The sequence below is a fragment of the Nematostella vectensis genome, chromosome 2 (genome assembly GCF_932526225.1).
Source record: "Nematostella vectensis chromosome 2, jaNemVect1.1, whole genome shotgun sequence".
Lineage (NCBI taxonomy): Eukaryota > Metazoa > Cnidaria > Anthozoa > Actiniaria > Edwardsiidae > Nematostella > Nematostella vectensis.
The window spans coordinates 15,304,463-15,331,217 of NC_064035.1; the positions used below are offsets into that span (position 1 = coordinate 15,304,463).

Here is a 26,755-nt window from a genome sequence, read left to right on the forward strand (position 1 = left end):
AACAGTATTCTCTTACAGTAACGTTGATGGAGCATCATTGTAAATCTCATTTATTGTCAGCTCACATTTTGTTATTTTTGCAGGTTTGTAAGGGACAGGTTCTTATTCTTCATCGTTGTCGAACTTTTCGGATCATGACTGTTTTGCTGTGAGAGCTGCTACTAGGCATGTTCGATGAATGACCTTGGGTGAACTTTGGAAATACACAGCTTTTTGTGTCCCGCAAACGTGAAAAAGTGACCTAAACTTATGATAAAAACAAAGTAAGTTTGAGAATATTTGCATCCAAGATTTTTTGCAGTGATATGTCGAAGAGATCAATTTTTTCAATTATATATTTTTCGTAGCCGTTGAAATCTATGAAGATCGTTTTATTTAAGGGCAAAAACCACCAAATTTGTGTTGAAACCTATAAGAAAAATTTAATTCCTCCGTATATTCAACCGGAAGCAGAATTGCAATCGCCAAAAGGTCAACTTTTAGGCCAAATCGGGCAAGAAGACCTCGCTATTCGTATTCTACGCCAGATTTTCTACTCACATGTTTACAGGGCCAACGGTATTAGCAGTATCCAGGAGCGGATCCAAATGTTTCAAAAAGGGGGGTGGGGAGAAGTTAGAGTTTCAAGAAAGGAGGGGGGGGGCAGATTCATAGTTCTTCCGTAGATTTCTTATAGCTCTTGTTATTTATAAGCCAAATGTTCCCTTGGGGTGTCTACCAGAGGACCCGAAAAAATATACAAATCACACTTCCTGTTACAGTTTGTAAGACGTTCTGCTTAAAACTCTCAACTAAAACAAACATCAATTTGCCGATCGTCTGTTTTATCTGCTACCAAAAAAAAAAATCCAGAAACCATACCCGTTTTCCTCTCCCTTAGGGTTAAAATCATTTTCTCAACAAGCATATGTACATTTTTTTAGGGACAGTCCCCCCCCCCCCGGGTCATCTTCTCCTTAAAATGATGAACAAGCATATGTGCTTTAAACCTTCTTCCAAAGGACATTCCCCTTTCCTGTTACTTGGGTTGGCCGGAATTTCCCTCTGTATTATTTGGGGGAAGCACTGATCCAATGATGCTATGATGTTGCTATGGATGTATGATGTGCTGTCATTTAGTCTTTAAAATCCTGTTGTTATTGGATAGGATGATACATTGGCATGAGACCCTCTAAGGGATAGCTGTTTGTTAGACTTTCTGCTTAAAACTGTCAACTAAAATAAACATCAATTTGCTGATTGTCTGTTTTATCTGCTATCCCTTAGGGTTAAAAAAAATCCAGAAACCATACCCATTTTCCTCTCCCTTAGGGTTAAAATTCATTTTCTCAACAAGCATATGTACATTTTTTTAGAGACGGTCCCCCCCCCTGGGTCATTTTCTCCTTAAAATGATGAACAAGCATATGTGCTTTAAACCTTCTTCCAAAGGACATTCCCCTTTCCTGTTACTTGGGTTGGCCGGAATTTCCCTCTGTATTTTTTGGGGGAAGCACTGATCCAATGATGCTATGATGTTGCTATGGATGTATGATGTGCTGTCATTTAGTCTTTAAAATCCTGTTGTTATTGGATAGGATGATACATTGGCATGAGACCCTCTAAGGGATAGCTGTTTGTTAGACTTTCTGCTTAAAACTGTCAACTAAAACAAACATCAATTTGCTGATTGTCTGTTTTATCTGCTATCCCTTAGGGTTAAAAAAAATCCAGAAACCATACCCATTTTCCTCTCCCTTAGGGTTAAAATTCATTTTCTCAACAAGCATATGTACATTTTTTAGAGACGGTCCCCCCCCCCCTGGGTCATTTTCTCCTTAAAATGATGAACAAGCATATGTGCTTTAAACCTTCTTCCAATGGACATTCCCCTTTCCTGTTACTTGGGTTGGCCGGAAATTCCCTCTGTATTTTTTGGGGGAAGCACTGATCCAATGATGCTATGATGTTGCTTTTGATATATGATGTGCTGTCATTTAGTCTTGAAATCCTGTTGTTATTGGATAGGATGATACATTGGCATGAGACCCTCTAAGGGATAGCTGAGTCGGAAGTATCTTTGAACACCCTTGGGGTGTCTACCAGAGGACCCGACCACAAAACATACAAATCACACTTCCTGTTACAGTTTGTTAGACTTTCTTCTTAAAACTGTCAACTAAAACAAACATCAATTTGCTGATTGTCTGCTTTATCTGCTATCCCTTAGGGTTAAAAAAAATCCAGAAACCATACCCATTTTCCTCTCCCTTAGGGTTAAAATTCATTTTCTCAACAAGCATATGTACACTGATCCAATGATGCTATGATTTTGCTTTGGATATATGATGTGCTGTCATTTAGTCTTTAAATCCTGTTGTTATTGGATAGGATGTTACATTGGCATGAGACCCTCTAAGGGATAGCTGAGTCGGAAGTATCTTTGAACACACAGCCTGAGGGATAGCAGTTGGTAGAATTTTATACCCTAAAAGATAGGCTGATCACCCCGTCTACTTTCATAGAGAGTGTCCCTAAAACCGCGGGCCCAGAGAATTAACAAGCTACAAGAAGTGCAATACGACAGGGCAAAAAAAGGCAAAAAAGACGTTATGTAAACCAACATATCAAAAAGTGTTTTTTTCTAATGGTTCGTCTTCGAGATATGAGGCTTGAAGTACAATTTTCTAATGTTCAAAGTATGAATTCCCCTCGTTTTTAGGGAGAAGTTGGGCTCTGATCAGAAATTAAGCCAACTTTGCTCACTAATATCTAAATTTCATATCTTCTAAATTTCTTTAAAATTTGGAATTAAGTTTTGGTTAGAGAAACTCCTCGAGAATTGGAAAATTTCATGCCATTTTTTTGCTCTGTCGTGCATGACACTAAGGGCGGCTGCTAAGCAGACTACAATTTATTTGTCAGGCTTCTTTGGTTTGCAAGGATCAATCAGGCAAAAATCTGGTTGAGCAGCATCAGGTTTTTAAGTCAAATCAACACAAAATTGACAGTACACAAAAATGGCCTGAGCAAACAGAAAATCTCAAACAAACTCTAATTGCCTTCCCCTCATCTTCATTATTTTTCTAGTGTTTCTAATCAGAATCATTCCTCTTGCCTGATTGCCTAAATCTTATATTCTCGGGAAGCTCCTCATTGAGTTTGTCTTCCAGATGGGCAAGATCGTAATACACCTTTTCATTAATCAAATCCTTATAAAGGTAGACAAGATCTTTCAGGGGCACATTGTCCTGATAATAAACCCATAAAGTCAATGAGTACCTTGTAGACTGATGAAGTAGCCACTTTACCTGTTCAAGGTTTTGGTATGCTACTCTGACATTCACAGGGAAAGTAACAGACTGTTTAAGTGGCTTACATAAGCTTGCCATTTCATGGACAGTTTCCCATTGTAAGTGTCCATTTCTGTGACACTCCCTTGCATGACTCTCTGGTGAGCTATGAGAAACCCAACCTAGAGATAGCTCTCCTCTTGGGAAGAGTTCTGTACAGTACTGAATGAACTTTTTAGCATCAACAGCAGTTTTGTTAACACAAGAAGGGGATAGTATATCAGCATTAAGAAAAACTGGAACATCAATAAAATGTTGAGATTTTGAAGCTAGTATGTCCAGGGAAGGTTTAACTGCCTCAAGTGTTTTAAAATCTAACTTTACCCCTCTTCTTGCTCCAAGAGATATCTGCAAGAACTCCTCTAAGGTAAGGTTGCTATCTGTAGATGGTGGATGTGCCATAACTGGTATTCCCTTGCTATAAGAGAGGATGACATCTGCTTCGAGCATCATTGTTGATGATGTGGGTGTCACTGCAGCCTGCAGCCTCTCCCTACTATTGACAGCGTGTGACCATGTAACTTGACTACAAGATCTAAGACCAAAGAATTCTACTGCATAACTGCCTAGAGTTGGTTGGCTGAGAAAATGAAAAATACAAGTATTGTTAGCAAACTTCAGAAGGTTGGCCACAAACGTGAATGTGGATCATATTCTGATGGTTTGCAATAATTCCAAGGAAGGAAAACTGAACAAAGAAAACAAAAGGTAATATACTGGTGGATATGAGCTATATATAGCTAACCTCTATGACTTGTGGTGGATGATTTTCTACAATATTTTTTTTTCATAAAACCTTTTTAATTAGAATGTCCAGCCCTTTTTTTTAAATAATACTAAGATTATGTTGAGGATCATATATTATTGTTTTGTGTCAGTGTGGCATTTTAAAATTGTCGAATTCATGATAACAACATATTGATCAATTGTGTAATTCAAATGAATCAATCAATCAATCTTTATTGAGTTTTCAAGTGTTCAATAACAAAAGGAACTAAAACAGAGACTTTATAAGGGATGGGAATAACAATAATCACACATGCACAGGCACACAAACAAGAGAAGTTTCTAATACCTTGAGTTTGAGTTTTATACATTGTATGTAGACAACGATTTGATACTATCTATATGGCCCAATAGATAGTGAGTATGGTAGCCAATCAAATTGCGAGATTCGTGCTAGTATGTGTGTGGAACTATACTAAAACAATGGTTGTTTACCATTTAGGGAGATTCGATACAGTTTCCCGAATGCCCAACCATCCTGTCAATCACAACTCGTATCTTCTGCTACAGGGATCGGATCATCAAACTATTTGGCCATGCCATGTACCTAGGGCTGAACTTTATAAAAATGTAACATGTGTTTACATGGCAACGCAACGGCGAACCCGTTAAATTCACTATTCTCGAAGTGCTGTTCGCTACAGGGAAATTTTTCAACAAATAAGCTATCGGATATTGTACATCAGACCTTGGTCGACACTTAGACGAAGTTTTATTAAAATCTAAAAGAGGAATTCCGAGAAATTGGCATATTTTTATTTTCAGTCACTCTGTTATTACCTACTCTGAAATTTGCACCTGAAAAAAATCCATACGCGGGCAAGGATTTTTTTACCATTGTTATTTAGCTACCTCTTATTTCTAATAACATACCAAAAATAAAGAAATTGGTTTTGTTAATCGTAAGTTTTATGGGCCATTCTGGGGACTATATGATCCTTTCAAAATGAAGAAATTGAACTTTTTTGCGTTTTTGGCCGCCAAATAAAATTTCGCCGATTAATTTTTTCGTAGTTTTTGTAGAAATAAATTAATATATTGAGAAACATTTGGGTTAACTTTGAGCTCCGTTGAAGGGTTGTAAGTAAGCGATTAGATTTTTTGAAAATGGGCAATTCAAGCGCCGACTTTGCGCTCGTTTTGTAGCTTCGCTTTGAATATTGTTCGTTTCATTTCGTTGCACTTTTCGCATTATTCCCGTGCTAATTTTGCACAGAGACAACGTCCCTTCCTTACGCAGCTAGCGTAACCTGCCTTCCTTTTTTTCCTCTAGTATTATCCACACCAATTTTTAAACGGAAATATCTTTAACTATTCATGTAAAGAAGAAAAAGTGTAATAAATGACCATTCAGAAGTTCAGAAGCAGCCAGCCGTGGAAGATTAGCACGTGAGGAATGTGAAAACAACAAGTCATGAAATCAACAATACATGAGACGAAGCAATTTGTCTAACAAATAGCCAGGCAAAGTCGGCACTTGAAATGCCCATTTTCAAAAAATCTAATCGTTTACTTTCAACCCTTCAATGAAGCTCAAAGTTAATCCGAATGTTTCTCAATATCTTAATTTTACTATACGAAAACGACGAAAAAATTATTTGGCGAAATTTTACATGGCGACTAAAAAATCAAGAAAGTTCAATTTCTTCATTTTGAAAGTATTAAATAGTCCCAGGAATGGCCCCTGGTCAACAAAACCGATTGCTTTCATTTTTGATAGGCTATTAGAAATAAGAGGTAGCTAAATAACAATTGTAAAAAAATCCTTGCCCGCGTATGGATTTTTTCAGGTGCGAATTTCAAAGTAGGTAAATAACAGAGTGACTAAAAATAAAAATTCCACAATTTCTCAGAATTCCTCTTATTTTATTAAAACTTCCTCTAAGTGTCGACCAAGGTCTGATGTACAATACCCTATAGCTTATTTATTAAAAATTCCCATGTAGCGAACAGCACTTTGCGAATAGTGAATTTAACGGGTTCGCCGTACCGTTGCCATAGAAACAGCAATGTAAACACATGTTACATTTGTATAAAGTTCATCCCTAGGTACATGGCATGGCCAAATAGTTTGATGATCCGATCCCTGTAGCAGAAGATACGAGTTGTGATTGACAGGATGGTTGGGCATTCGGGAAACTGTATCGAATCTCCTTAATTGGAAATTCTGGTACTTCTGGTTATTTTGTAAATGGTACATATTCCTCCCACTGGAAAATTCCAGGAAAATGTGAAGTTGCTTAAAAGGTAGTCCACTTTCACAGGGGATACCAGAAATTCTGGAAAATCGTGTAACATTTGCAGTTATCCATACCATATTTGACCGAGGCCCCCATCGGCCACTATTCCCCAGGACTTCAAAAGCAGAATTTCTAGGTACAGAAGAAAATGGTACATAACTTACCCCGGAAATTGTGGAATATAGGAAATTGTATCTTACCATTATGTCATTCCGGAAAAACCGAGATCTCATTCCGGAATTTCCGATTAAATGAAAAACAACCTATCTACTGACTCATAGAAAACTCGTACTGTACAGGACCCGAAATGATCCCAGGACCCGAAACGATCCCAGGACCCGAAATGATCCCCAAAACTACCCCAACTGATCCCGGGACCCGAAACGACCCCAAGAGTCCCCGAAATGAACCCCAAGGAATTGCAGTAATGGACAAACAAAAGGAATGTGGAAGGATTGGCTTTCAGTTTTAAAAACATATGAAACATTTTAGCGTCATTTTTGTCACTATCCAGAATTTTGAATTAACTAAAACCATAGTATTAAGATTTTTATATACGACTGCGTGGGAAATACAGCTTTCGGCAGCTTGGTTGAGTCAGCAATTGGGGTCAAATAAAAATTCCCGTGATGGTAATTTGAAGAACCAGGCGTGAATAAATAATTTATACATTACAAGCCATAAATGTCTCCACAGATTAGACATGCCTCTGCTTTCCCGTAGGAAAATGTTTGTTTGTGTTCGGTGAATGAAAGACCTATCATAAAGAGAGATAGAGAGAAATCATGCAGTGGTGTACGCACTACTACATGAGGAAATTCAAAACTCACATATTGCTTTCAACAAAAGCCACATCTCTTAATATTTTGCAACGGTAGTAAAAGGGTTGTTCGAGTGCATTACTCAGTGCTTTTGTCATTCCATTTTCTCGGCCAAACCGGCTGTCGGTAAATATTCGCTCGTGTGAACATGGATTTCGTGGTGAAAAACACGTTTGGTTGTCAAATGAATATAGATTTTTAGGGGTGATGTTTACAAGAAACAAGATTTATAGTGTCAGAGTCATGTGTTGGAACTGCAAATGTTTCGAAGGTCAAAAGTTTGGTTGTTCTGAGCAAGGCTGTGCTTTGGCTGTGCTATGTTTATGTTGTACACCTTTCAGTAGCAATTAAAAGTTGTGCATTTGTTGTATTTTGGACTCTGTTTATGGGTTTACAGCCGGGCAATGTAATAAATAGAAGTATTGTATTGGAATTTAAGTTTTTTAAGTCATGTTATTTAGAAATAGATTCGCTGTCAACCCTTAATTATGCTTTAATTGGAAGTGCTTTCTTCTTCTTTCCCTTTGTCCATTACCGCAATTCCGTGGGGTTGATTTCGGGGACTCCTCGGTATCGTTTCGGGTCCCGGGATCAGTTGGGGTACTTTTGGGGATCATTTCGGGTCCTGGGATCGTTTCGGGTACTGGGATCATTTCGGGTCCGGTACAGTACTCTGATTGTTAAATATAAAATGGCCGGCCTCAAAAGTACCTTGCAGTTGTGTATCCATGCGATTCCATCTGATTCCAAAGCAAAAATAAACCACCACTTATCAAAGATAAGAACGCACATTTAGGGAAGGGCGATAGCTTTCTTAGAAGGGATACCATGGCTTGAATACAATATAAAGCACCAGTTTCCAGGCACCATTTTGAACGAAATGTGAGGATTCCTAGAAATCGAGCTTGATAGATCATAGTTGATATAACACTTTTTTTGATTGGATGTTTTGTTTGAAGACCCCCCCCAAACAACTTTTGCCCAATAGAAATGCTTGATAGATTTCATTGCTATCACGGTTCCCGTATGTTGTTTCAAAGCGATAAACTGATAAAAGAAGAAATCTTGCTGTTGATACAAACTCGTGGATATTTTCACACTTTACGCGCCATGTTTGTTATTGAGATATATTTATTTTTACTTTGCAATAATTAGGGATGCGTAAAATAGTTAGCGTAATTATTAGAATCAATTTTTTACAACTTTTCAAGCCATGAGTTCGGAGAAAGGTAGGACCTATTATTTACTTAAGCTTATTATTCTGTAGTTCTTATTGTCAATCCTGCAATTCTAGTTTCATTATATCTGTCCAAGTTTTTATACTGTCTCTTACATAAGCTCTCGGAGTTTCGGATTTTTAACGCGATCTCAGAGTCCCGATACGATGTTTTATTGTTTCCATGGCCGCTGGGTTTTTTCCCTTCTTAGCTTTGAACAGAAACTTTAGCTACCTCATCTACTGTACATCTGCATATGGGGACCAGGCTAATAGCTTAACAGCCTGAGTTTTGGTCTTTCCTAGACAAAAACAAAACTGGGAAAAAAGATAAAGCCTTTAGATCTCATACTGCCCAAGCTAAACATGAACACAAAGTTGAGAAGACATTGTACAGTATGCACAAAAACGTGTTGTTCATTGACAATCTGTGATGTTTTCTTTTTTAGCAACCTAAGTAAAAATTATTGAGAACACATAAACAATTATGGCAAAATATAGCATAAAGATGTGTGCAAGAAATGCTCCTTTACCACTGGGCTTAGGGAAAGTTCATTTATTACCCCGAGGGGGGGGGGGGGGTGAGGATACTGTGGAGGACCTTGAAAATTTCCAAGGTCTAAAGGGGAGGCGTCGAAAGTGTTTAGATTTTAAAAAGGGGGGCACTGATTTCTTTGGGTGTTGTCCCTTTTATATAATTTTACCAAGTGTTAAATCAGACTTTATGGTTCATGGAGTCTAAGTTTTGGGGCAGTGGCATGTACAATCCAGGAGTCCAGGATATGTATTAAACTAAGTTTAATCTATGCAATGCAAACCAGTATACACCCTATTTTTTATGGTTTCCGCTATATGCTTATGTTCCATATTTGAAATCATTAACAAAACATTCTAAAGCTACAATGGCTTATTCTTCGTTATCAATATCCTCGCTCATATCTAATTTGCTGTCTTCCTCTCTCTCTTTCTTTTCTTTCCTGTGCTGCGCTTTTCTGCGCATGGGGAAGAACGAAAAGCCTTTCTCACCATCCTGCAGCTAATCTCTTGTACACGTTCCTTTTACATTGTTGTTGCTATTCCCTCCTTTGTTCCTTCTTTCTTCAGGTTTTCTCTAGGGGGGGACTCCGAAAATATAGGGGAAGCATAAGGGGGGGCATGGAAAATTTTGTTCCACCTGAAGGGGGGGCACCTTATTTTTCCCCTTATTTTTATCAAAATCCTCACCCCCCCCCCCTAAGTCACTTTGCAGTTGTTTTTTACATTTACGTTAATTTCCTGTAGATAGCCAGTGCCAAGCTAGTGATGCTAGCAGTGGGGTCTACACAGCAGCAACTGGAGTAGCAGGATCATCCCCACTTGCTGATAATTGGGAGTAAGAAATGAAAAAGAGGGGAGATTCAGGTGTATAACCAGGATTTCTTGAGGAATGTGCTTTGGCTTAGATATCATCGGTTAAAATATGGCAATCTATTAAATAAATTGCCCACTTTTAGGCTGTTGAGGGTTGTCTGGGTCACAGCGCACATCCATTGTAGTGGTTATACCTCTGGATGGGTTTGACAAATGTTACAGTATTGTAGCAATTATCTTTAACATAGCCAAATAGTCTCATACATATGAAATACAGCAACCAGTGGTGAATTTTGTGAAGTATACAAGTGACCCAATGTGGGCCTTGGATATCCTGTGGTCATGAATTTGTCTATCCATTTAGTCATCCTGTTGATGGTTGATGGATTGTATAAAATTGAAAATATGTGGTTGCTAGGGTGTTTTGGGGCTCTGATAAAAACAGACGGCAGTGATCCTCGACGAAATCGATTAGGGATGGCACTTTGGGCCTGGTCAACAGAAATTCGTACCCCTAAGAGATAGCAAATTGGGTGAAGGAATTTGTCGAAGGAATTTTTAACCCTAAAAGATGGCTAAATCTGGAACAAACGCATGAGAAAAGTGTTGTCATTCCATTTTGTATATTTCAACCTAAAATGCAAGAATATCTGGTTCCCCTTTTATCAGTTGTTCTCAGCAATGTAAATATGAATAATGAATCACATTGAATCTGAATGAATTTTTCTGGGTTTCAACCCCCCAGTTATAATAAGGGTTTCTCCAAATGATTTTATTTTCTTTACTTCATTGGATTTACATATACTCCTTCTTCCCATCAATTCATTTTTCCTTTCAATTTATTTTTCAAGCGCGGCCAGTGTTTCAAAATCTTCTCAATCAAGTGGTAAGCGATTGACATTTGAAAGTCCTCAAGCATCATCAAGCCCAAGACCTTCTTCTGCAAAAGACCGTCAGCTAGCCCATTTGGTAAGTGAACCTATTATTCACAGGGACATTCCAGGCCTCAAAATATTGGGGGGAGGGCACTGTACAGAGACATTAAAATACTGTGGCTAACAGTCGCTCCATGGTCATTTCCTTTATTGTTTAAATATTTGAGGGGGGGGGGGGGCAGGGGGGCACATTGTTTTCAGTGATTGATAGTTCAGAAAATTCCTTCAGGGTTGCATCCAGGATTTTTTGTAGGGAGAGGGGCAGAAATGGCTTTGTGGCTTTGCCTTTTATTGTACAATTCTTTTAAAAAATTCCAGCACTGTCCCCTGTAACCCCCAAATGGATCTTTTACTGTCCCTATCAACTCTAACACTTTACCAGGGTGCACAAGTAATAATAAGTTGTTCCAGGCTGTGGGTCAGTTTTGCTGGCTGGAAGCTGGCTGAATCTTGTCATTATAAACTCTTAAATTTGTGCCATTTTTAACTGGCTCACTTTCCTAGCCAACAAAAAAATAAATTGTATGGATTATTCATAATATTAGAGATAAGTTATACAGTGCTGTTAAAAAAAACTGTGACTTTAGACAACCTTGAATTTCACAGTTTCTCAGGAAGAGCTGATTTTTACGTACCCACAAGGGCACGGCAGAATTTTATTATCTCACGGCAAAACTTTATTTCTTCGCGGCAAAACTTTATTTCTTCGCGGCAAAACTTTATTTCTTCGCGGCAAAACTTTATTATCTCACGGCAAAACTTTATTATCTTACGGCAAAATTTTTTCTTCACGGCAATTTTTTTTCTTCACAGCAAAACTTCGCGGCAAAACTTTATTATCTCACGGCAAAACTTTATTATCTTACGGCAAATTTTTTTCTTCACGGCAATTTTTTTTCTTCACAGCAAAACTTATTTCTTCCCGGCAAAATTTTTTCTTCACGGCAATTTTTTTTCTCCCTGGCAAATTTGTTTCTTCACGGCAAAATATTTTCTTCACGGCGGTTGGATTAGTGGAAAATGAGGATCGGCCCGGGAATCTGGATTAGGACTCGAGGATTCCGACTCACGGGGATCTTTTTTGTTACTCTATTTATTTACATGTATTTGCATTGAATACGGCTCATGGATAATACGGCGTTTGAACTTAGCTTTAGAAAATTATTGATAAAGGTATAAACAATGATGCCATCAATAAAATGTGCTGCGCCTTTGCAAAGAAAAACACCCAATCACATTGTTATTCAACTCTTATCAAGTTTTTAACATCAATCACTATGTTATAAACTGGAGTTGGTAATGTTTGTTTTGAATGTTCATTTCTAGAAATACTATATACATCGCGCAGCATCTACTGGTCACTGATAGGACAAATTCTTGATAAAATCCATGAATCAACGCTCAAAGGCTGTGGAGCTTTAAAATACGGCAAACCTCACCCTCGCCCTTCTCCGTAAAAAAGGAGGGCAAGATATGCATTTTTTAACTCCACAGGGGCAATAAAGAAAAGCACTTCTTCTAACAGCCAAGTAATTGTTACGAAATAAGAGCTTGGGTTCCCCGGTGTAACGCTGTTAAATTTGCCCAAAAACAAAGCAGGGAAATGAAATCCAGTGCCATTTTTAAGGGATACTATGCATAAATATTCAGCTCAAGGGCGCTTTAGGCCTCTGCCTTTAAGGGAGCGCATGACCTAAAAAAAAAGATCCCCGAGGGTCGGAATCCTCGAGTCCTAGTCGATCCTCATTTTCCACTAATCCAACCTCCACCGTGAAGAGAATATTTTGCCGTGAAGAAAAAATTTGGCCGTGGAGAAAAAATTTGGCCGTGAAGAAATAAGTTTTGCCGTGAAGAAAAAAAATTGCCGTGAAGAAAAAATTTTGCCATGAAGAAATAAGTTTTGCCGTAAGATAATAAAGTTTTGCGGTGAGATAATAAAGTTTTTCCGTGAAGAAAAAAAATTTGCCGTGCCCTTGTGGGCCACCGTAGATTTTAGCTAAAAACCTGTAAAGAACTTCTGAAATTTCTGTAAAAATAACTCTGTGAAATTGTATATTCATATGAAGACTGTAAAATTGTAGAATGAAATTCTAGAACCAATAAAGATACCAAAAGTATGTCTCATACTTGGTACCGACACAAGAATAAGAGATAAAACTAATATTGCTCAAAACTTGTGAAATTGAGCTTCCGGGGAAAAAACATCACAAACGGATATATTTACATCCCAAATATGCTTTTTTACGAATTAGAGCATGAAAATATAACTCATAGATATAAAAACAGAAAACTATAATTATGCTTATGTTTCATTGTAGCTGAACCACACTCCTAACGATGTGCGAAATTTCTCCTGGAAGTTCCAGCGTCAAATAGCGGAACTTTTGAACCCTCGAAAGGAGCCAACAGGAGAAGACTGGCGCATGGTTGCATCGAACTTAGGTATCAAGGCTGCTACTATTCGAACACTTGAATCAAAAGAAAATCCCACAATGGAACTGTTAAATTTATGCCATACTACAACGACAGTGGACTTTTTTCGTGCGATCGATGAGAGCGGAAGGTTCGATGTGATCTCGGACCTCTTGGAGAAGTTGAGCCTAGAGCCACCCAGCAACAAATTGCCAACACAGGAATCGCTTGACGACAGTACAAGTACGAGTGTAAGCGGGATCTCTCTCCCACCAGACGAATCTTTTGGGTAAGATGTTGTAATGTTGTTACTTGGTTTGTTATCTGTTGCTGCTTACTGTTGCTATTATTGTTGCTGCTACTGTTATTACTGTTGTTGTTGTTGTTGTGGTTGTTGTTACTACTACTGTTGCTACTGCTGGTGTTGCTTCTGCTATTGCTGTTTTAGTTGTTGTTGCTGCTGTTGTTATTGTTGTTGTTTTTGTTGATGATGTTGCTGCAATTGTTGTTGTTGTTGCTGCTGTAGTCATCTTTGTTAAAAGCTCGGATACATACCATTGTTTGCAGGGACTACAAATTTGACGGACCAATGACAATAGTGCTTCTTTTTCATTGCTGTTGTTTTAGTGCTTCATCCGGTAGATCCCGTTTGTCAAAAACGCCTTCTGAGCATATAGGTGAGAGTCAACCGCGCCATATCGCTCGCTTTTCCCAACTGCTCAGTAGGACACGTGGAACATTCGGTTGTATTTGTATTTGAAAACATGAATTACAGATAATTGTAAAGCCCTTAACCTCATCTCAATTCTTACACAGTTTACTAAGTTCCTCCATTCACAATGTTATGCTATTGTCAGTGATCTAGGATACCTGACAAATTTTAATTTGTAGAATGCGCCTATTTTCAGGCGATCGTGAACTGATTCAAAACGTGCATGTTTGAAGCATAAACTTAGGAATAAATCATCACGGTTAATAGACGCAATGAATGATAGTAAATGGCAGTTGTTTTTATAATTGTATTCATTATTATATTGCTTGTATTATTTCTACGCAGAGGATGAAAGTGATGATGAAATTATGAATGTCATTGAGAGGCACCTCACACAGGAATCCCGAGAGTTCTGGCGTAGCATACCGGGGGTCCAGCATCAACACAAGGTAGAGTTCGAGTATAATACAGACAACTCGCAATCAGTATCAGCTCGAAAACAAAGAAATATAAAATGTGAGCGTAAACGTGGGCCAATATGGTTTCTAGTGCTACAATGGAGGTTTACATTTTTTGTGTTTAATGTGCTCTACAGATATGGAAGGATTTTCATGAAGCAATGAGAAGAGCCTGCCCTGATGAAATTCAGCGAGGCTGTGTCATCAAATTCCTGTGCAATGTTTTCAAGATCTGCTTCGGTAAAGCTTTTCAATAAACTTAACAAACATGAAAATGTTTAGTTCAGGGAGCTAAATTACGAGGGCACGTATACAAAGTGGGCAAGTCTAAAAAATGGTTAGACAGTAGCTAGGCGACTCAGGCCTGACCACTCGAAGTGGCTTGAATTCGTAATTGAGGTTTTGTTGTTGATGGGAGAAATAGACAAACTGGAAATAAACCCTTGGGGCAAGGGCAAATTCACAAGGCCAAATGGTGAAAGGCACAAAAAACGGTTCCCCTCTTGTAATGATTCCAAAGTTTGCCGATACATTTCTTGCCTTGAGCGTTGGCCAATCGTTTCATCATTTCTTAGATAAATATTTTATGGATTGTTCTTGATGTCCCAGAGGAGCGTGATACCAAAGACGTCAGCCTGTTGTCGTTTTGTCGGCTGGTTGCCTGGTTTGGTCCGATGGTTCCTGGAAAAGGAGGCGCACTGCACAAGGTAACAAACAATTAGGTTGAAAGATGATTGATTTGCCGATTGATCGAATTATTTCTTGATTTATTCAATTGTAGCAATGTGGTTTTGTGTGTGTTTAATGACAGATTCACGAGCTCATGACAAAGTCGCTATCCAAAAGTAACATCGGCAAACAAAGGTATTGTGTACTCTACGCGTAGCCAAAAATACGTTTTTGTCAGCCAAAATTCACCAAAAACCATGAGCCCTAGAAATTACATTAATATTGCGTCTTTTTCCTCGTGAAATCGTTTTTTGAAATCGTTTTTTTGAAATCGTTTTATATATTAAAATATATAAAAGTGAGGACACAGAAAGCGGGCCATGGTGAACAACTTTGACCAATCAGACTCGGCTTGAACACCGTAAACATTTTGTAAAAAAAAGTTCAGCCAATGAGAGACGCCGGACGTTATTTATGTGATCTTGTACCTGTAGTTGACCGTGGGAAAGCGGCTCGATCACTTGTATTTTTAAACAACGTCCGGCGTTTCTCATTGGCTGAACTTTTTTTCAAAATGTTAACGTTGTTCAAGCCGAATCTGATTGGTCAAAGTTGTTCAGCATGGCCCGTTTTCTGTGTCTTCACTGTAAGGCCTGGCTAAATAAGGGCGGCGTATTTTTTCTTGTTTTGCCACTACCAAAAACATTCAAAGCGCGACAAATTTGTATCCGAGAAACAATTTCGTGTCGTTCGTTACAATGTCTCTCTGGGTGACTAAACTAGGGGACATGCAGGCGCATGTTCCCTAGTTTACCTAGGCCTTCAGTGCCTGTGCCCTATGGCGGAAACACGACCCCCCCCCCCTCTTCAGCACACATGAGTTAATCAGTGCGCGTGTCCTTTGCAGTTGGTTTGCTGGCCACATGGATGAGACTGAAAGTGAGCGGCTCCTACGGGACCTCTCTCCAGGCCATTTTCTCATAAGGTTTAGCACGTCCAGGGCAGACGACGGTTTCTTTGTCTTGGCTGTCAAAACACGTGACAATGGCGTGGTTCAGGTTCAAATTGAGGTGAGCCGGGAAGACAAGAGAATGTAAAACCATCTGTCATGGCAAATAGCATAAATAGGGGGTATTTCCCGGGTGGGAGGTCCGTATCGTGAAATACAGTGACCGAGGTCTTGAAAATACTGACCGAGGCCGAAGGCCGCTCTTCCCCCCCCCCCCCCCCCCCCCCTTTATTTGGCCACTTTTCAGAGGGTTGAAGTTTCTGGGAATCAAGGAGGGAAGGCGGTTTGAATCTTTTCTGGTACATCTCCATTGGGAATGTGCTGTTACTGCGTTTGAGGCGAACTTAGCCACCACCTACCTACCCCCACCTCCCCTCCCCTAACCTCTGTAGAAGACGCTGTGTCAGTTCTTACCATTAAGTGCAGATCACAAGGCACAAGACTGAAGGTATTTAATTGCTTCTGAATACCAAATTATACAGCTGTTTTAAATCCTGTCAGAGTTCACCAAGAGAAGGCCTGTTGATTCTTGGCGGCGAAGTCTTCCAAAGTCTCGTGGAAATTGTCGAAAAACTTCGAAACGAAACACTCCTAGAGGATTGCAGACAGCTTCTCATCAATCCCTGTCCAAACCTTCCCTTGAACGCCATATTTAGTGGTTATGGGCGTGCAGGACCAATAAGAGGAAGACCGAGGGGGAGGGGGAGGGGGCGGGACTCCCTACCTGCTTCATAGCCCTCTTACAACACAGGCCATTCGTCAGCTGTATCGTAGAAAGCAAGTCTCTCCTAACTGATGTAATCAAGACAAAGGAGGAGTTAGTCTTCAACCAAAGCTACAGGAAGCCATTCATTAGCTGCGTTGCAGAAAGCAAGTCTCCCCTAACTGATAAAATCAGTACACACGTAGTCTCCCGTCAACAGAAGCTAGAGCATAGTGCCGTAGGGCCCCCTCCCCAGTTATACGGACCATACTGAACAACCGTACGGAAATGAGCAGTAGGGGAGTGACTGTGCCCCCCCCCTGCCCCCAAGGTTTCTAATGACTGTATCTTTACCTAAGTTTAGAAGCCTTTTCTTGCTGATGAAATCATTACTCACGAGGAATAAGTTCACAAATTGTGCTAGTTATATTCATTACTTACGAGGAATAAGTTCACAAATTGTGCTAGTTATAATCATTACTCTCGAGGAATAAGTTCACAAATTGTGCTAGTTATAATCATTACACACGAGGAACAAGTTCACAAATAGAGCAAGTTATATCAAGCACCGAAATAGAGTAACCGGTTAAACTGGATAGAGTACAATAAAAGATGATGCAGTAAGTAGATCAAATCACAAAAGTAGGGTTCCTATATTGGGAACAGTTTGGAAAACGCTGATCGGTTTTCCAGCTTCACTTGCAGATTAGATAGAAAGAATAAAAGAGTAGAATATGTAGGATATTATTAGCGCGACCAAGAAAACCGTGAACTCGGAAATATGTATGAATGTTTGTTCCGACCAAGAACTCGCGAGTTGTTCAAACAGTCAACAAGAAACATGTCTCAACAAGTCTCGGTGTCTGAATTCTCGCGTCTGATTTCTCAGAAAACAAATAAATATTCCACACATATTAAAGTTGTTCACGGTTTTACTGGTTGCTAGTGGTTGCGCTGTAATTATGATTAAAGACTAAACATAATAAGACTTTTTTACTTATTCATGAATATAGCCGAACCTAAAAGTAATTGCAACACAAACAATGGAATACAAGATGGCTGACAAAAGAAATTGTTTATTGTTGAATTTTGAGATGTTCCCCCAAAAGAACTTTACTTTTTGGAAGTTATTAAGGACATGCTACTCTTTCATAGGTTAAACATTAGATTGACTGGACAACAAAAGATCTAGAGGTGAATTTCAGAAACAGGTACTACATTGTAAAACTACTGTAAAATACATCTACATACCCTGTAAAAACACACACATATATTGTAAAACACATCTACGTACTCTGTAAAGCAGACGTACATACCCTATAAAACACAGTTCAAAACCCTTTTAAAACACACCTACATACCCTGTAAAACACATACATACCCTGTAAAACATACCCCCTTCAACGTTGCAACAGCTGTCATGTTACCGGTGTTTGTGTCTCAAATTGAGCCTTTTCCGTTACTAAACATGCAACTATTCAAATCTTATTGAATATTCATGATCCCTCGCGATGCATTATTAAGCATCTATTGATATGCACCAGTGTCAGTTAAGCTTGAAAGACTCGGGAAAACAACTCGCCCCACCCTCCCTCCCTAGCCGTACTTTAAAGTCTATCAGTTGCTGCACGTATCTTCTCAAATAAATGTTTTTTTTTTATAAACTAACTGGTTCCCGTAAATACACATCAGCTCGCCAAGGACCATTTGGTCTCCCTCGTGTTGCCTCACTAGCACTTCGTGCTTCTCTCTGTCGTTTACTCGACAGCGAGGACTTTCCCATATCTTAGTGCTAATGGGGCAGCAAGGGGGATAATAAACTATTTTTGGAAAAGGTGTAAATAACCCTACCACATGCATTCCATTTTAATTCTCGTCCTTTTCAAGTATACATAGACATGTACATCCCACAAATAGCTCTATTGAGCCCCAATTGCCTTTTTTAGCCGATTAGAGAGATCCCAAAGAGAGATAGTGCCCAAAAAACAATCTAGCATCAAACCAGTGAAGACTTCGTAGTTAGCTTCGATTTCCACGGTGAAGTGGGGATGAGCCATTCGACTGGTGGCCTCGTAGATTTCCTTGACATCGACTGTTTGAGCATATTGAGGTCTAAAAGATAACAACAAGAAAAGGACGATAGGGATATTTGTTTCGGCAATAGGGAAACCGCACATTGAAAATTTTGTTCCGATGAAAAAAAAAAACTATCAAAATGGTCAAGATATTTTCAACTAATGATCATGAATTTAAATAACATTATCAGGGGTTTTTTTTCCATGAAATGCTGCGAACACTGAACGGACCGACAAGGTTGGTTATCAGATATTTTGGCCGTGCAACAGGTCAAAGCTAGGCAACCTATTGAGCGAGAGCACGTAATGGATGGCAAAGGTATTTGATGAGATGGTCTATTTTGGACCTGATTTATCCAATCGGATATAAGACAAACAGATGTTGGACAATATCTTCCACAAAAATATACCTGATGTATTTTTCCATCGCCAAAAGCCAGCCCAGTATTCCTAGCGCGTAGACATCGTGATGAGCTGTCTGTGTGGTGTTCGTGGAGAAAGCAATGAGAGGGGGGGGTGGCGCCGACACGTGGAACGGCGCCATCCCATCGGGGTATGGCACTGAGTCATCACGTGGCTTGCTGATGTCCAGCATACTACGATAGTCACCATCGAGCTGAAAGAGGTCAGGAGCTTTTATACAACCATCACATAAACAAACACATATTGTCATACAAAATTTCAATGGCGGGTTTTTTTTGCAGGCATTTTGTTTTCGGATGATAAACAGGAAACCCGCGTCTAGAATATTTCTAAGCAGGAGCCCCAAAAGTAGCATTTCTTGATATAGAAGCAGATGGTTACATAAGTCACCCCGGAAATTCTGGAATACAGGAAACTTTTTCTTACCATTATGGCATTCCGGAATTTCTGATTAAATGGTAAACAACCAGAAACCGGAGAAAACCCCTTGAAGAAGACGCTAGAACAAACGCAATTAACGTCGGAACCGGGAATCGAGCCCGGAGCCCAATAGACCCAATCGTTTACAGCTTGTTGAGTGGATACTTTTGTTCGTTTTCGCATGCACTCGATCGAGTGTAAAAAAATGCCGATTCGGTCTCTGGTGAGGAAGCACTACAAAAAATCCACCTGCAAAACTACGCCAGGCTCAACTCGGTGACACTAGATATCATGGCTTCTCGCGCGCTGATTGGTAAAGAGAACAAGATGATGTTGTGCGGTTGTGATTCATTTTGCCAAACATCCTCCTCGCATTTATTTTAAAAGAATGCAGACAATTACAGTGCGACGCGCGCGCCTTGACAGTTTTGTGAAAGAAACATATTATATGATTTACATGAATTTCAGTAGCCAGCCACTAAAGGCAAAGAAATGGTTGTGTTCATATAAAAGCGCGATGGAATCCTCACAGTTACGCATTTGTGTAATCAATTGTGTATAGCATGCTAACTGGCTAACTTTTTTAAACGTTCTGATGGGGACGCAGCGCGTCGCACTATAAGATGGGTACAGAGGTTATATGGGTGTTGGTTCTGATAACTGCTACTACCTTCACGTTGGTTAAGCGCGGGTCGATGAGGTGCACGTTCTTCGCTCGGCAGTACAAGCAGGCTTCGGTGATCTGCAGCAGCAGAGAGATGCGTACAGACATAGGCATGTGGTACGCTGAACCGGACAAAGCCGTGTATAGATCGGTGGTGCAGGCGGGGAGGAGCAAAGTAAGTATGCTCACATCCACCAAGACAATAGAAGACGGGCGTAGGATACCGTGCTGGTCTGCGTCATCAAAGCTTTATAAAAACATAGTTCACAAACATTAGGGCAACACAATAATGAAGTAGGTAAGGCTTCGTGAAACGAGCGCCATAAACATACAGCATTGCTGGCACACATTCGTTCGGACAAACGACTGATGGACAGCCTACTTCGCAGCATCATTCAACAAAGCGTGCGCCTTAGCTATACACGCTTTAAAGATATAGAATTTATTGAACTGCATCTTATTATTTTTTAAACTCTCATCTCATTTGTTTTTCTGTACCATGTTCTTACCTTCTCATGCATTGTTGTAAAGCCAAGAACTGGTTTGGTGAGACAACGGACTTATATTGCTTAGCAACAACATCACACTTTCCAAAGCGACCGGCTGGTACCAAACAGTTATAGACGGTGCCACGATAACCCGGCCTTCCCAGTGGCTCCAGTAACTTGACCTCGGGGTGAAGGAGCGTGTTCATCAGCGCCTCAGTCCGGCAAATGACCTCAGCAAACGAATGCGCATGCTCAAATACAACCATCTGCTGACAGTCGGATTGCTTGTCTGCCATTTTGCAAAGCTGTTCCATACATCTAGTATTGATCTGGAAAGTCTCGTGACTTGCTTGGTTATCAGTAAGAATGACTTCGATAATTCTGTGGGATACCTCTGAAAAGTTAACATTGTCTAATATGTTTTTAGCTATCTTGCGTTTCCACGATTTATTGACCTCTGTGCCAGTAACATTGGAGAGGACATCAGTGGCAAACCGTTTGAGTTGATCCCAAGTTTTGAAGGTACGGCTCATTAGTGAGAAGTTAACAATAGGACCCATGTTTATCATCTCTTCAATGTCCCTGCGGTTCAGATAACAGATATGTAACTGATTGGTCACAAGTTTGTTGGTAAGGTTATCATGTTTTGCTGCGTTCTCCAAACAAATGTCCAGCTTCCTCTTCATCTGACCCGCTATCACACGAAGGGTTTTAGTTGCCTCTTTGAGTGAAATATTTAGTACTCTTAACAGGACTAGTTTGTGTATCTGATCTCTGCATTGATTGATGATTTCGTTTCTTTTTACGGCGTTGCCAATACGAATTGGTGCAAACTCCATCTCCTCTGCTTCTTTCAGAATATTTTCTGATGAACTATTAACACTTGATTCCATGACATTATGAAGCTTTGTATGGTTACTCTTGACATATTCACACATTTTGTTAAAGTAGGTTCTCTCTACCGCCTGAATACCTCGTATATCCCTACAAATAGATTCAAGGTCACCGCGAAGTGGTCCTCTGCTGATGTAAAAATCAAAGATGCGTTGTAGAATGCGCAAAAGAAGATCCGTGGTGTAGCCTAAGTTAGCGTTTAGGCTGTTATCAAGAAATGTTAGGAAACTACTCTTCATTACTTCAAAAGCGTCCGTAAATTGATTGTGGATCTTTTTATGCCTGGCCTTACGGACTTCATGAGTAGATATACCATGAAAGGCCGCGCAATCTTCAAGTTGTATATCTGAGTCTATTAGCCCGTATCCTACGAGAGCTTTGTACGCTTGACGCATCTTTGTCTCTACATTGTCGAGGCTGGAATCATCATCACTGTCGTCAGAATCTCTGTCGAACTCGGCCGCCTTGGCATTCGTATCTACTTTGTTGCACACGAAGAATATGGGTATGCTGTCTATCCTTTCCTTTAACGAAAACAAAAATTCTCGGTCCTGAAAAAAAGTGACAACGTTTGCAAAAATCAACAGAAATGATCTTAAAAGGATGGCTAGCAGAAAGTTTGAAATTTCAGGTAAATGTGTGAAGTAGTGGTGGATGTAGCCTGTCTTGACAGCGAATAACGCAGGCTATTGTGAAGGTCATTCAAGTAATCACGGATTATTTTTCCAAACACGCCCCACTAAGGAATAGTCTTAGCCTCAAGTCTCCCTAAAAGCATGGAGAATAGCTCAAAACCAGATTCGTCTCATACTAAGCCAAGGGGGGCATTGACTGTACACATGTGCAAATGATGCTACTCAAAATATAATTAAATACCTATCGTTGATTTAGAATGTGAAATTTGCTCCCACCTGTGTTCTAAGACTCGAATTCCCATCAATGACGTAGATCACAACTTGCAATATGCCATGAATGCACTCTTGAACAATCTGGTCAAGTACTTCGTTCTCGCTCATTCCTGGAGCATCCACTAACTCAAGATGACCTCCTCGCAGAAGCGAGTTGTTCAAACCCACTTTAACGACACAACGCACCCATTCTGCATCACTTCGTTTTTTATCATCATCTAAAGCAATCTCGTCTCGAGGGATTCTTTTCTTCCCAAATGACTGCTTGCCTTGAACGCATTCCCCATTAGGTCCTTGCACTTCCACATAGTTATTGTCGCTATAGCAGATACGAACTATTCGTGAAGTACATGGGATTTCTGCTGTCGGAAGATAAGTGCCACCAAGCAGCTCGTTGATGAGCGAACTCTTTCCAGAATTCGTCTGACCAACCACCAATATCGCAGCTTTCTTTGAGACAAATTCCTCGAACTTCTGGGTTTCCTGCTCAGATATGAATGCGTTGATAACATCAGAGTTCATGTCATCTTTGTAGGCCTTCTGTAAACTTGAAATAATCTTTTGAGCATCTTCCAGACAATTTCTAAAGTATTGAATTTTAGAGCTGAAGCTCCTAAATTGCTTTTCAAATGTTTTCTCTCCGGCTAACATCTGCAAAAAAATAACAAATATGTTTTGGACACATAAATACAACAAAGAAAAGTCCAGAAGGTACAGTACAGGCCTATCAACAAATGGGCATGTAAATAGATGTACATGTACAGATACACTTTGATGACAGAAATTCCGGTAGAAAAGACAGACAGCCATTTATATTCATAGTAGATGAACAACAGAAATAATGGCAGTTGGAATATGATGTAATTCGAAATGACAGACAGATCGGAAGGACAGACAATACATGCAAAAAGGAAGGAAGGACAGAGTAAATATAGGTTAGTTAAATGGATGGACAGATAAAAAGACATTATGAGTGATAATGGATAGATAGACATAATGCAGACAAAAGTAAACATGAACAGATAAATAGACAGATGGTAAAGTTTATCATCACAAAAGTAGTATCAAAACTTGTTTTCACTCTCATTTTGGTTGTTGATGTGTTTATACACAGATAAAAAAATGTATTAACAATTTACAGAACTACAGTATTATCCCTTTTCCCAATTGACCCTGTTCCAGGTATATTAAAAGAAATGCATGGAACTTTAAGGAGTCTATAGTTACTTGTTGATTTGCTTTTTAGGCTTACACGCATTCAATTGGGAGCTTTAAGGCATGGGAGTCAACTGATGGGAAAAATCACACTATAAAAACAAACATTTGGTAAGCATAATTGCATGTAAATTGTTCAATTTAGCCTTTCCAGTGCCTTTCCAATGTGAGGAAAGTTGATATCTGGATAACAAAAGTCTACTCAAAAAGCCTAGAAGCTCTAGTCAATACTAAGCTTAATTAAAAGGATTAAGAATGGTGTAATATTAACAGATTATTGAACGATCTTTCTAAAACGAATTACAAAGTAATTTCTAGTTTCTTCTCTTGTACACAAAGAACTGAGGGCTAACTCGAAAACTGCTAGGTTAACTTGACCATATTTTATTCATTTTATTCATATCCTATTTTATTTGTTAACTTACAGTATAAGTATAATATAATCTTTTTGGGGAACGAAAGTTTCCCTTTTTATCTGGGTAAAGAATAATCACCATGTTTTCTGCTTTCTACAAGCTTCCTACAATCTTCTGTATCTTGTTGTCATATTTTTTCCTGAAGGGGAAATTGAAGGTAGGACAGTTAAAAAAATAGAATTTCATGGAAATTTTGTGGTCCAAAAATCACTTCTTATTTTACAAGCCTAACCACCTAACACTATGCCTCGGGGTGACCTGTGAATACCAGTAATCCACTTTTAGCGCCCTGGTTGCTTATCTAATCTAGTCAAAAGGGAGGCACTATTTTGAAGTGACACTTATCAAAAGGGTAACTTATTTTAAAAATTCAGACTTCACCCTTTATTTAACTAACATTATACATATTTTTAAGCAATGCTCTGTGAAACAAGAAGGAAAAAAGAAAGGATCAAGTTGGGAATACCGCAATATGTAAAACATCAGTTAAGCCAAAAGCAACTAAATTTCAATCTTCTCTAAGAAGGGCAGGGGAGAAATAGAGATTGAAGGGTTTCATGCACATACTATAGAATAGTGTCATTTCAAATAAGTGTATTTTGAATTTTATTTTCAATTACATTTTTGTTGTTGTTGTTATAGAAAACAAACTTCAGGCAGCTTGTCGTTATTGCCTTGTGTGTACAAAACATTCTTACCCACTCTAAAATGATCATATTTATGGAGTTCTGCACTTGATAATAGTAACAATAAAAATGGCATCCATGTGGTGGGTCTCCGGGAGCAATTCCCTATTCTTACAAATGGGTTCTTTAACGGTTTTGTGTCTCATCCGAACGACTGGAAACACGGGAGAAACAACTTCAACCCACTTACAGCATCAAATTGAAATCCAGACCTAGAGAAGTCCCCAAGTTCAGAGCTGTGATTGGAACTCTAACCACAGTGGTGGAAGGCGAGTGAACTAACCACTTAGGCCACCTGTGCTTCCACATGCACTTGATATGGTCAGGCTGACAGGGGCAAAAAATGGCAAAGTTCAAATTGTAAGGTTGTGTTAACTTATATTCGCTTGATTTTTCGCATAAATGTTCCTTGTGTAATGTAAACCAAAATAAGCTTTAGATAATCTATTCTTGAGACATTGCAAATGTAAGACTCTCGATTTGTCTGAAATTGCCCAATTTGGTCAAAATTGCTACTTTTTCTGATCTATGGCAACTTTGCTGAATCATATCTCAAGAACGGATCATCTACTGAAAAATACTAAAGCTTATTTTTTTTATATTACGCAAGAAACCTCTAGGCAAAATATAAAAAAAATGTAAGCTAATACAACCTTACAATTTTAATTTTGCCATTTTTAGCTTCTGTCGGCCAGGCTAGAATGATAACTGAGACTAAGGTATAAAAGTACTTTGAGTATAATAGAAAAATTATTGAACAGTTAGTTTGTGTAATACGGCAAGATAATTTTAGTTGGTCAACTGAATTTTTTTTTTGTCCCGATGCCAAGCTTGAAAAAATACAGATGCTGACCTTGTAAAACCCTCTGGTCATACTACAAAACTAACTTTTCAATAAACTCTACATAACATAGCCTATTAGGAAAATTTTTATGTGGGGAATCTAGTAAATTATAAGGTGAATAAAAGCTTCTGGCTTCTGATTGGCTCACCACAGGAAATCACTTAGAGGGAAAGACATGTTTCACACAATTTCTTTAGAACCTTTACGACCTGCTTGTATAGTACAAAGCATTTAGCACTCTTACATTTTTTAGGGGAAAGGGAGCTTATTTGAGGGGGGGTCTTAATGATGTTTTGTGGACAAAAGAGGATGCTAATAAGAAAAGCAAAGTGTTCATTGGAAGTTGGGAACTAAAACAAGCAGTTACTTACATTATTCTAAAAAATGCAACAACAAATTTTAACGATTTAAAATTCTTCATTTAAACTTGTATCAACAGGGCTTGAAGTTGTACCAATAACGAGTTGTTCATAATTTAGAAGATGTTTCACACCGAACACAGGGTAAAAACAAGGAATGACTAAGTCATGAAATAAATAGTAAAATGGTATCATTTTCAATACAATTCCAACCTCACCGTCTTCGTTGGGTCTTCAAAAGGCAAGCAGCTCCATGAATTGTAAGGAAGAACTGAGCGAGGAGAGCTATCTGCTGCAGAAAGTAAGACGGAAATGAGGCCAATTCTGCTTCTACGAATGGGTAGTCACGTGCTCATGTGACGTAAGATGCAGTAAATAATAGAAAATTCGCGGGTCTTGCGGTCCTAGGGTTAAACCTGCGATTCAAACCGTCAGCGGGTATTTTGTAGTCATTCTTTATATATATTGGTAAATTAGTAGTATTTTGGGGGGTCAAAAAAACCTCGGTATCCAAGAGCTGAATTTTCAGTGTTCGCGAATTTCCCGGTCACGAATTTTCCAACATTTACTGTATGTAATGAGCATCGTATCAAACAATATAATGTGCAACTAAAACGTTCAATGACGAATAATAAAATATATTCAACTTGTCTTGTGTACTTTAGGGAGCGGTCATTACTTACTGGGGGGGGCGGCAAATATGTGGGGGAGCTACGTTTT

The 26,755-nt window shown here is 39.1% G+C and overlaps 3 protein-coding genes across 10 annotated transcripts; 1 reads left to right on the plus strand and 2 right to left on the minus strand.

The window, feature by feature from the left end:
* Window positions 1-1,948: 1,948 nt before the first annotated feature.
* On the minus strand, window positions 1,949-8,095 carry LOC5521858 (protein FAM151B). 2 transcript variants are annotated; one of them, XM_048723647.1, is made up of 3 exons: window positions 7,891-8,080; window positions 6,433-6,490; window positions 1,949-3,912 (listed from the first exon to the last, which is right to left on the minus strand). In XM_048723647.1, the coding sequence occupies exons 1-3, from the start codon at window positions 7,907-7,909 to the stop codon at window positions 3,075-3,077; spliced, it is 915 nt and encodes a 304-aa protein (XP_048579604.1). In that variant the 5' UTR covers window positions 7,910-8,080; the 3' UTR covers window positions 1,949-3,074. The 2 variants fall into 2 exon arrangements, with proteins under 2 accessions (XP_048579604.1, XP_032222791.1); XM_032366900.2 differs by lacking the exon at window positions 6,433-6,490 and having other exon boundaries at window positions 7,891-8,095.
* A 118-nt stretch (window positions 8,096-8,213) lies between these two features.
* LOC5521741 lies at window positions 8,214-17,249 on the plus strand. Its single transcript, XM_032366897.2, has 11 exons — window positions 8,214-8,408; window positions 9,677-9,767; window positions 10,597-10,714; window positions 12,999-13,381; window positions 13,720-13,769; window positions 14,150-14,253; window positions 14,400-14,502; window positions 14,872-14,969; window positions 15,074-15,126; window positions 15,839-16,001; window positions 16,442-17,249. The coding sequence occupies exons 1-11, from the start codon at window positions 8,393-8,395 to the stop codon at window positions 16,673-16,675; spliced, it is 1,413 nt and encodes a 470-aa protein (XP_032222788.2). The 5' UTR covers window positions 8,214-8,392; the 3' UTR covers window positions 16,676-17,249.
* A 454-nt stretch (window positions 17,250-17,703) lies between these two features.
* Window positions 17,704-26,402, minus strand: LOC5521859 (dual serine/threonine and tyrosine protein kinase). 7 transcript variants are annotated; one of them, XM_048723645.1, is made up of 8 exons: window positions 26,254-26,389; window positions 25,023-25,159; window positions 24,225-24,285; window positions 22,519-23,166; window positions 20,735-22,131; window positions 20,232-20,472; window positions 19,129-19,334; window positions 17,704-18,755 (listed from the first exon to the last, which is right to left on the minus strand). In XM_048723645.1, exons 3-8 carry the CDS (start codon window positions 24,225-24,227, stop codon window positions 18,563-18,565), a joined length of 2,688 nt encoding a protein of 895 aa, XP_048579602.1. In that variant the 5' UTR covers window positions 24,228-24,285; window positions 25,023-25,159; window positions 26,254-26,389; the 3' UTR covers window positions 17,704-18,562. The 7 variants fall into 7 exon arrangements, with proteins under 7 accessions (XP_048579602.1, XP_032222783.1, XP_032222786.1 ...); XM_032366892.2 differs by having other exon boundaries at window positions 20,735-22,158; XM_032366895.2 differs by lacking the exon at window positions 24,225-24,285 and having other exon boundaries at window positions 20,735-22,158; window positions 26,254-26,388.
* Between the last annotated feature and the right edge of the window lie 353 nt (window positions 26,403-26,755).